The sequence below is a fragment of the Macadamia integrifolia genome, chromosome 14 (assembly GCF_013358625.1).
Source record: "Macadamia integrifolia cultivar HAES 741 chromosome 14, SCU_Mint_v3, whole genome shotgun sequence".
NCBI lineage: Eukaryota > Viridiplantae > Streptophyta > Magnoliopsida > Proteales > Proteaceae > Macadamia > Macadamia integrifolia.
In genome coordinates, this window is record NC_056570.1 from 7309034 (window position 1) to 7320255 (window position 11222).

Genomic DNA, 11222 nt, shown 5'->3' on the forward strand with positions numbered 1-11222 from the left:
TATTCAATCAGTTTCCCTTGAATTTATACTGTATCTGAAGTTCACTTTTCCAATATAAACAAAGAGGCAAAGGGAAATCACAAGTGCATAAAAGAAGCTAGTTCCCCTACAATATGCAAAATCATAAACACTTCCAAATATACTCTTCAGAAAATCTATAAAACAACAAGAACACAACACAACAATCAACACGGCAGCAATTGGTGGCAGTCGGTTGCCAGCATCACCTATGTATCTCCGAAACCTCATACGTAAACAAGTCCCTGTAATTTTGTCCCCTTGATGCATTCTCAGATGAAGCATCTTAGGAGGAAAACCAAGAACTTGCTCTAGGATTGCACACCAATAACCTAATATATTGAAGGTGAAGAACATAAAGTGCCAACTCGAGCATACTACATCTGCGTGGATTTCTAGCAGCTAGTGCTTTTGATTGATTCTTCACCAATTCAGGTGTCCAGAAACTTAAGTTTCAGGTGGTAGCTTTCCTCAAAAGCCTTCACTCTCTTTCAAAGAGAAGATGTCACGGTTCAAATTGCATATATAATGCCTTCCTTCCTCACTTCTAAAGGAAGTATGATAATTGCTCCCTCTTCCTTGAACCTCCTTCCCCATATAAATCATTCCACTGCTTCAGCTCACTCATTATAGATCCCTCGGCTGCAAAACTGGCTGCTACCTGCATTAAATTAAAAAAGCAAGCAGATGTGGACATTCAGATTGAAAATGGAACAATCACTGTTCATTGACAAATTGGCCTTCCACAAATGAGAACAATAATGCTGTTGAAGAAAACAAAGAAATTCCAATTGAATATTACCTGATTCTTTGCCTGTCTCATGTCTTCCATATTCAATGGTCTGAGGGTAATTACTCTCTCCTCTTTAGGTTCTTCTGTTGTATCTGGACCCTCTTCTGAGGTTTGTTCTTCCTCAGCTCTCCGCTTTCTCTCCTGCAACAATAAGTTAAGCAAGAGATTAGAAAATAACAGACTCGTACACCCATCTCGCACAGAAGGGTGGTTGAAAGGCCCCAAGAAACAATGCCAACGAGGCAACAACAATGCCATCGCCACCACCACCACCACCACAACAACAACCAACAATAGCGACCTTACACAAAAACCTTAAAATGAGAGTACTTACCAAATCCTTCAGTCTCTCTTGTTGGATCAGCTCCCTGACAGGCCTATAAGCAGCTGTTGTGCACAAATTCTGTTTTCAACAGATACTGCCCTTGTTAACTGCAGCTTATCACAAATCAATTCATGAATAATTTGAGGAATATACGAACCTTAAGATCACTTCCACTGTACCCTTCTGTCATGGATGCAAGCTCCTTAAAATCTAGTCCTTCAACAACCTTCTCTTTTGCCAATAATGTTTTCAAGATCGATTCCCTGTTCTCCGCAGATGGTAAGCCAACCATAATTCTGTTCATTACAGCAAGCATGTAAGATGAGTAAACATGTTACCATAGACACAATTATCCTTTGGAATCATTACTATTTGACATGAAATTCCTAGAAACAACTTCGAACACCAATGCTATGTATTTTATGTTAATGATGTTGACTAGTCAGAACAGTGAACTCATATTTCACTAATGGAAACTGTAAATCTTATGCGGACATACCGGCGCTCAAACCGCCTGATAATTGCTTCATCAAGATCAAATGGTCTATTTGTAGCAGCCAGAACAAGGATTCGTTCAGTGGGTTTCGTCAACAGCCCATCCCAATGTGCCATAAACTCATTCTTAATCTTCCTCATGGCTTCATGTTCCCCAACTCTGGTCCTTTGCCCAAGCATACTGTCTACTTCATCCACAAAAATAATTGTAGGAGAGACCTTTGCTGCAAGGGTGAACAGGGCTCGGACATTCTTTTCATCTTCCCCAAACCATTTGGAAGTAATTGTAGACATGGAGACATTAATGAAGCTTGCTCCAGCCTCATTGGCAATGGCCTTGGCCAGCATCGTCTTCCCAGTACCAGGAGGCCCAAATAGCAATATTCCTCTGCAAGGTTTTAGAAGCCCTCCTTGGAAAAGATCTGGCCTTCGAAGGGGGAGCATGACCAGCTCCTGAAGGGATTCTTTAATCTCATCTAGCGCACCAATATCTGCAAATGTCACTCCAATCTCATTTGCAGGGATGACTTCAGGCCTTATGCGCTTCTCAAATTCATTGTCTGGAGGAACTTCCTGTAAGGAAAATTTAAAATTCCAGATTACTTCGAAAACATAGTCAAGGGAAACTTAAGAACTGGGAAGAACCAAGTGCTGAGGAAACAGTCGACCTATGTATTCTATAAAGCTGAAGTCCTTACAATACAAATCATAAAATTTGCACGAAGACTGCCTACAGAAGCATTAGTTATAGTCATAAAAGAACCCCATTATGATATTGACCAAACTGTACTTACAGGCACCTTTGATGGAGGGGCTTGATTCTCACCATCCTTCTTCACCACAGGAACTGCTGCTTCAGTTTTGTTTTCAGGGGTCTGACCTTCAACCTTTGATTCAGGCTTCACTTCCCCTTCTGGTTCCTATAACCAATTAAATTAAGAAGCATAATCAAATAATAATAGGGCTTTCAACATCAGTTTCATAACTAACAGATCATTTAAGTGAAAATAAGAGAAATAGAACGGACCTTCGCAGCTTCAGTATTTGCTTCCAGTTTTAGGGTGTCCTCGCCACCAGAATTACCTTCCTGGAATATGCTCAACCCATGGGACAAACTGTTCCATTGTTAAACCAGTTAGCGATAGAATTGGGATTAAGCTAACCAAATCTCACATTATATCAAATAAACCACTAGGCTGACCTCTTGGATGAAATAACAAGCTTTCCGTTTCTGTATTCAGGATCCCTGTTATTCATCAAATGGTAAGAAATTGCTGATACTACAATTTCTTCTATGTATTTACTGAGAACCATTGTATCTGCAAGGCAGATTGAACCCAGATCATCACAGTCAAGATCATTTGAAGCAAGAACCTCCATAATGTGGTTTCTGTTATCCTGAAACTGGATCATCTTCATGTCCTCTTCCAGTTGTGATTTCCAGTTCACAAGGTGTGTCTCATCTTCAGGTGGCCTGATTTCAATGTTATAAGGGAATAGAAGGGTAAGCCTCTCATCCACTTCTCCATAGTCATTACCTGGATCCAGCATCCGTGAACCAAGGATCAGAACTGCTCCTGATAGTTTATTCAACATTTTCTGGAACAATGTGTATATCCTTTGTGATCGAAAGATAAGGTTTTCAACATCCCTGATATAGAGGACAAGTGGACTGGTTTTTGACACTGAAACCAGAACCTGCAGAGAGAGGACAAAATTGGTTTGTAGAAGCCACATGAATAACTAATGATTAAATCAGGTGAAAGTATAATTTTTTATAAGGAAAAATACTGAAATAAAAAATTGGGGAGAAGGATCTATTAGCAAGCTTTTACATTACAATAGTTGCAACTGGTTGATAACAACATTACCTTGTACAATGACTGTATAAGAAGTTTTTCTTCAAAAGCCCAGCTGCTGGCACGCTTCAGAGGAGCTAAAGAATTGAAGAAATTATAAGAGACTGTAAGAGTAAGAATTATTTTGTTTATTGGGAACTAGCTGATGACGATTCATATGAGCAATGCATATAGGAGCCTTCCGCAAATTATACAGTATGGTGTGTAAGGTCAAAAAAGGAGGGAAAAAACCTTTAGATATTCTTTGACAAATGAAAACTTGAAAAGAGTAAAATAAAACAAACAGAAATGAGGTTAGTAGTCTTCAACTCTAAAAGAATGTACGAATAAAGTACCATACACAACCATGAAATTATGCACTCTTCTTGTATGAAGAGTTTGGGACTAGAAGATGTACTTCACTGAATAACAAATAATGTACACTGCTACAACATAATACAATATGAGGGCATTTCTCTCACAATTGCACCCTTTGAATAGGCGAATTTGACAATGTAACTTCCACGATAGATTACATTGGATGCCAGATTGAGCCAAAAATATAAAAACAAATTTATGGCTATAAATTTGTTGGTTCCTACAATCACAAAACATTGATGAAGAAGAAAATTATCACCAAAAGCAAAGGTTTTACTGGTATCATATGTGGATCAGGATAGAGTGCAAAACATGGAGGTTGGGTCAGGCTTGTGGCCCTCCTAAGGTCCACAGTTCCTATCCAAGAAACAACCCTTGCCACCAACCACAGGTAGAGTCACGTTGGGTCATGCTAGACAGGGTTTTGCTTGGACCAATATTACATAAGCTGAAACCAAGTAAGCATTACAAGACCACTAGTAACATAGTCTTGCAGATTAGAGTATTGCTCTAAACATTATGCGACATACGTTAACTCATATCTTGTCCTTTTATCTAACTAAAATTGATTTGTTTTAAAGAATGATGTCTCAAGTACTTAATGTTATGAAAGAAATTGCAAATGGATTGTATGCAATTAGTACTAGTTAAAAGCCACAAAATAGTAGAAAAAGATTAAGCCACAAATGTTAATGGGTTCTGCTCGTGAAAAACTGGATCATAGGTCTCAGATAGTGTTTTAAAGTTAGCACGGAAAAAAAAAAATAGTCTTTTTGAAGTATAAAGTTTCTGAGAAACAACCTGGATTAACGGTAGCACATTGTGAAGAAAGGCTACTGATGTCAGCTGCAGCAGAGGCATTTCTACGAAGCTTCTGAGGTTTATTAGAACATTCAATTTCCCTGACAGAGAAAGAAGATATAGACTTAGATGCAACATGGGACAGGTAACTGAAATTTATTTCCTGTGATCTCTCAAGAACTCCTAATGTGCATACCTTGATCTGATCTCTACGCCGCTGCTGTGCCTCCGCAATGTGCCTGCAGTGAAACTATATTTAAAGCCCAGAGAAGAAAGCAGAGAGAAAAATAGAACACCGTGAAAGCCAACTACAGGCCATGGGAAGACAATTACTAAACTATAAATCGGTTATATAAAAAATCTGAAACTGGTCATTCAATCATAAATAAAAAATACTTAGAAAAGAATAAAAATTTGCTGCAGAAGTTTGATAATTTTAGAAAGTTCAGAAGGTGTAATATTCCTTCATCCAGCAATTAAAATTGCTGGTTACACAGCACCACCGGACGTGATAATAACTTCAAAACCAACTTTAATATAGACAGGAAGGTTCCGAAATGGATTATTAAAGTTCAATTTTCCACCCTGATTAATACACAGGTTGGTGTATGGGTCTCATCCAAAGTTTACATAGATGGATATTTCATTTTTCAAAATTCTATCATGCTGACACCCCATGTCCATGTCAGACAATGACACCAACGGCTCTGTCCTTGTTATCGAGTTCTTAGCGATCAGCATCGCCAGCCTACTCATGATATCAAGAAAATAGTACATAATCATGACTAAATAAATAAATGATGGCTCTATCCAAAAATGGAAGGTTAAAACAAACAGTAGCACCCTCTCATTCTATAACACAGAATTGTAGTCAACCGCTCATTTCAGTAAGAATTACATTCTTCTTGTTGTTACACTCCAGTGATTCTCGAGATACGGCATAGACATTGACAATGAAACAGGTGATTTGTGTAATGTATGGAAACATCAAAGAAAAAAAAGCATTCATACAGTTACAATTGAACATGTTAGAAACCTTTTAAAATCACACTCAAAACTAATTACTGCTGTGAAAAGAATAAAATGCAAAATGTTTATTACCTTTGGGTTCCTCTCTAGGAGGTAGCATTGAAAAAGAACCAAGTAAATTGGACATCCGCTCCAATGTCATCTCTGAGATGGATCTCTTGAAGGTCTACAGAAAAAGAAATTACAATTATATGAGGAGATAGTTGGAAATAGTTGCGTAATTCTTCTATCCTATAGAAGCATAACATAATAGGCCTAATTATATCTCCCAAAGAAGCATCACAAAATATAGTGACCAAAACATGTACTGGAAATAAATGAAATAAAGGTTGCACGAACCCAGCACAACCAAAATTAGTTGTCTAGATTCTAAAAAAAATTTGCTATATTCAAATATAATGCACAAGAAACAGCGGGGTCAGAATCAACTGTAGATGACTTACAGGTTCTTTGTTGACACTACTGCCATATTTTCCCAGCATCTGTACCATGACACAATGAATAATGTCACTATCATTATTGTCGTCCATTGATTGATAAGAAAAAACCAATGGGAACTATAAAACCAAAGATCTGGGACAAGACCCATCTTTTCTCTCATATCTGATAACCTGGTGCCACCCAGCTCCCTCACTCCCCTAAGGAAAATGGAAAGGAAATAAAAGTTGCAAATACATACATACATACCTTTAGAGAAAAATCTGTTACATCTAACAAGAGCAACTTGGCTTCAAAGTAATGGGCCAGTGCCTTGGCAAGCATTTGCTGGTAAAGCTCTTCAGAATAAAAAAAATAAAAAATTTGCAATGAGACTTCATCGTAAATGCAAATGTAATCATAAATATCTTTGGGCCAAAACAGGAAAGGATATACACAATTAATTACCAGCAGGTCCAGATAGCAAAATGGCCCGACTTGCGGGGGAGAGGTTCCGAGTATGCTTAGAAAATTCCGCTTGCTTCAGATGGACATAGGCAGCACTTGTCAGTAACACCCGTGTCTGCTCACTGAAATTAAGAAGATCAACAACAAACTGACATGAGACTCAGAATAAACCAATGAAGAGGGCATACTTAAAAGCGAACAAGGCAAATTGAGATGGACAACCATAAATAAACCATGGAAACTGTCTAATATAGATAAGCTACTATCCACAAGTAAAATAAGCACTTAATATCCTGTCATCTCCAAATGCATCACGGTAATGTCCAACATCAACCTATTCCTAGTACCCCAGTACCCCAAATGTGATGCAGACTGAGACTATCGTCATATTAACCTACATATAAACTAATAATCTGGAGCTTAGATTCTAAACAGGAAGACAAAGAACTACTTTAAACAAAACCCACTCATGTATCAGACATTCATATTGTACACTGTACATGAATTTGTTTATCCTTCGGTCTACATTATTCCCAAGTACTTTATTGGATCAAATCCCCCACAAAGAGTATTTTAGTGATAAGATTTTTGCAGAGTTGCTCATGCAAAATGCAAAAGACAACTCAGCAAAAAACATGGATAGGTTGCTCAGAAAAGTACCCAAATAACACTGCTAAGCACTTTGGAATTATTTTTTGCAAAAAATCTGAGAACACTCAAATAAAGTTGTCCATACCTTTGGGCAAAAATTTCCACTGACACTTATGCAGATTCACCACCAGAGTACATCACATGACATGTACACATATAAATAACAAAGTGTGCACACACACGTGCACACACACACAGGTACATATGAGAGTATTCCGGTTCTGTTGCTGTGGACTCTGAAGCCTGCAATGCTGTGTTTCTGCCACACAAAGGTTTGGCACCTTATAATATGTATGCTGCCTTGTCCACAGCAGCTCAATACCAGAATGTGTCTTGTATTTCTTACTGAATAGCCCTTGACAAGGTGAAAAACAACTATGCTTTCTCTGATGTGGCAGTGAGCTACTAGGCTAAAGCCACATGGAAAAGGGTAGCATGGAGAAAAAAATGTTGCCTGATTTTTAAGTGCCACGTATAAACATGGACTACAAAAAAAGAATCCATTTTATTTTGGAAAACAACTTAGGATCAACCATTTTAAAGATCAACAGAACCTTATTAAGAGTTTGTTTTTTGGGCATTTTTAAAGTCAGCTATAGTAGCTTTTCTGGTTTTGAAAAAAAAAAAAATCCGCTTCTTTTTTAGAAATATCATGAGGTTGAGAAGCCATGGAAGAGTTAGTTTATTAGGATAAGATATTACTGGTTTTATCATATTAAATTAATGGAAGTTCTCAGTATCACCCCTTTAAAGTATAACTATAATTAGTTAATTACTGATACTCCCTTGTGAAATACTTTTGCACAATTGAACCTAAATACTTACTTGCACAACAACTTTCTACCCCTATTCCTTGTTATTTACAACATTACCCATCTTAGAGAAATGGACTAAAATGAATTAATTCAAAGAAAAAACAAATTGGATATAACCATTGACCTGGTCAAATTCCTTTAAAATTAGGGTAGCAAGTAACCACCACTCAAATCAATAGGCGCTTACGGTTATGACTTGAGAAGAATTAATTTCCATATCTAAAAAAATGATATTATTATTATTATTATTATTATTATTATTATTATTATTATTATTATTATTATTATTATTATTATTGTGGTGGACCCATTCAAATTTCACCATGATCATCAATGTAATTTTTTGAAAAAAGCATTTTATAAGGTAATATCAGCAATTATTGGTAATTTGGTGTAATGTAAGACAGTGAAATTTTCTCTCAGAAAAAAATTAAAATTGGAACCTGGTACCTATGTGGAGTTTTCACATTAGGAGAATAGTAGAGTCAAAACTACAAAATTAGGAAGGTAAACCCACAAATATCACAAAAATGCTAGCACCATGATCCTGTAATTTACGACTGTCCAATACAGTGGATCCAACGGAGTTAAGGAGTGCAACCCGCCGTACCGAACCGGGTAAAACTAGGACTCCTCTAAAGATCAAAACTTGATAACAACAGGAAGAGAACACAAGAGGGTGAGAAAAGCCAGTAATTTAGAAATCCGAGGAGGAGAAATAAAACCGCACATGAAGGTGATGGTCTCCTCGAATTAACAGAGGAATATCTCTCATCCATAATGTATTCTGCAGTTCTGCAAAATTATGGTGTATCTGCTCTTCTGCAGGCTTTGAAAACGATATTTATTAACATATCCAAAAGCCAACCAACGATAGAATAATCGAAAAAGGATGGTCTAGTCCATAAATTACAGAATACCCACTTCTGTGGGGTATACAGTATTATTTTCCTAAAAAGAATAGTAATCAGAAAAGAGGGGTGCGCAGGATAAAAATGTATGCGGTGTCCTCACCTGAGGTAATATGGAAACTCGTCGAAGGTGACAGTGCTTTGTCTGCCGTCGACGACCTGTCGCAGCAACTCCTGCTCGATCCGTTCTCCTGTCATGGCATTTGGAGAATTATTGTTTCGCGTCCATCTACCCACAGTCTGTCCAGAAGCCAAACCAAGTCCGACTCCAACACCGACTCCCACGCTCAATGCGGACATCAGAATATGTTTTTGCTCCATTGTATTCGAACTCCTAGAACCCCAACCACTTCGTCGGAACTTCAACTTCCCTCAATCTCTCGTCCAAACCTTCCAATACAAAGAACAATCCCGATATAGTAACAGAAAGCAACAATCTCCAGAGCAAAACCTTTACTGTTAATCCTTCTTCAGTTCCCTGCACTCAATCCCATGTTTAATCAGAACAACACGAGATCCAGTCGGAAAGAAGAGATTTACGATAAATTTCCATCAAGAAATCATAATCCAAAAACTCGAAAAACCACCTAAACTTCAACTTTTCTTTTTGAATATTTAAATTCTGTAACAGAGATTCTAAAACCTTCAGAATCCGATTCCTAAACTAACAAGTGAAGATTACGTGATCCGGTTAAAATTCATGAAATCATCTTAAACTTTTTTTGACTCAAATCAGAAATTGAATCTTCAAAGACATAATCAGACAAAGAGTATATTCGATTTTGAAAAAGACGACGAAGAAGAAAATCTAATTCTAAGTTCTGACCGGAGAGATTGATTTTCGGAATTCCGACAAGAACAAACTTGCGCTGACCGTTTCTCCGTCTCTGGCTAAAAATTTGTCTGTTAAACCTCGTGTAGTTCTTCTCCTATGATCGCTCCCTCTCTACCTATTTATAACCACCGAGATTATGGGATCTCAATCCCTTCAAAGTCTCCAAGAAAAGGGAAAAGAAAGGGAAACGCTGCAGAAAGGAGTAGTTTTCGGGAGCTTTTTCTCTTTTTTTTTTTTTTTTATTTACTTTCCGGCTACCGGGAAAAATCACATTTCACTTTGGAGGAGGAGGAGGATGGGGGGCTGTTTATAGCCTTAAAGGTTTCATTTGAAAAAAAGGGGGGGGGGGGTGGGCTTATAGTTATAGCCTTATAGGAATATAGGGCCGGAGATATGAGGTGCAGTGGAGTCGGTTTTTCCCGCTTTTCCAGGCCTTCAATATCGGAGTTTTTTGAGGGTCTATTGGAAATTTTTTGCAGTGGCTACGTGGCATGAAGTTGACGGTAGTTTGATACTTTGACGCTTATTGAATATTTTTTTTAAATTAAAAATAAAAATAATAAATGTTTTGGGTTTTCGCTTATAAATAAGAGAATAGAGTCATTAAAGAGACTGGAATAAAACCGCCTTGATGCGCCGAAGTCTGAAGCTGACGGCTTACGCATTTGGCTCAATGCTCACGATAGAAATCCTATTGAATCGCATGGTTTTTAAACTGGGATCGGATCGGATCGGAGTGGTATTGGTCAGCACTGATTCCGAATCTTTACCTTTTCAATCCATACACACGTGTATGGTCTATGGCACCATTTGATAATGTTTTTGTTGTTTTTGTGTCTAGAAACAGTATAAACGATTTTTCATGTTTTCGAGAATAAAAACGGATTTTTTGATGTTTAATAAACATGTTTATGAAATTGAGTAAGGTTGGGTAGATTCTTAGGTTGGTGTACATTTTGTTGGGGAATTTGAACTTCAATCCCCATGAACGATTCAGTAATGGATTCATGAGAGTTCAGAGAGAATTGGAAGAAATCTATGAAGGAATTGATGGATGTGGATTTAAAATTTCCACTAGCAAAGCAAAAATTCAGTGTATTCCTTCTCGTTTCCCTGGAGAATCTTCGAACTTTGGAAAGTCGTCAGGTAAGGTAAAAGCTGGATTGGAAGATGCAACTTTTCATCAGGGTCCATCGATTTTTTTGCCCACAAGTTGTTTGAAGAAACGGAAAGTAAGTCTGACTTGTTTCGTAAAACCATTTTCTAGACACATAAATAAGCTTCTATTAATGTTTCAAAAATAGGTGAAATGAAAATAGGTTGATCAAACACTTTTTTGGGTGTTTTTCCGTTGCTGATCACAGAAAAACTAAACAATACGTTCTGAAAATATTATCAAATGACGCCTAAGGGTAATATAGCAATAGAAACTTTCTTTTCTAACATTT

At 37.4% G+C, this 11222-nt stretch overlaps 1 protein-coding gene across 2 annotated transcripts; it reads right to left on the bottom strand.

The window, feature by feature from the left end:
• On the bottom strand, window positions 1-10077 carry LOC122061800 (calmodulin-interacting protein 111). Of its 2 annotated transcripts, none has more exons than XM_042625274.1 (17): window positions 9766-10077; window positions 9043-9417; window positions 6563-6684; window positions 6365-6453; window positions 6121-6159; window positions 5750-5843; window positions 4845-4887; window positions 4649-4749; window positions 3503-3567; window positions 2833-3329; window positions 2659-2746; window positions 2432-2551; window positions 1636-2204; window positions 1294-1432; window positions 1146-1214; window positions 821-952; window positions 1-679 (listed from the first exon to the last, which is right to left on the bottom strand). In XM_042625274.1, exons 2-17 carry the CDS (start codon window positions 9258-9260, stop codon window positions 566-568), a joined length of 2499 nt encoding a protein of 832 aa, XP_042481208.1. In that variant the 5' UTR covers window positions 9261-9417; window positions 9766-10077; the 3' UTR covers window positions 1-565. The 2 variants fall into 2 exon arrangements, with proteins under 2 accessions (XP_042481208.1, XP_042481207.1); XM_042625273.1 differs by having other exon boundaries at window positions 2426-2551; window positions 9766-10076.
• Window positions 10078-11222: the final 1145 nt, after the last annotated feature.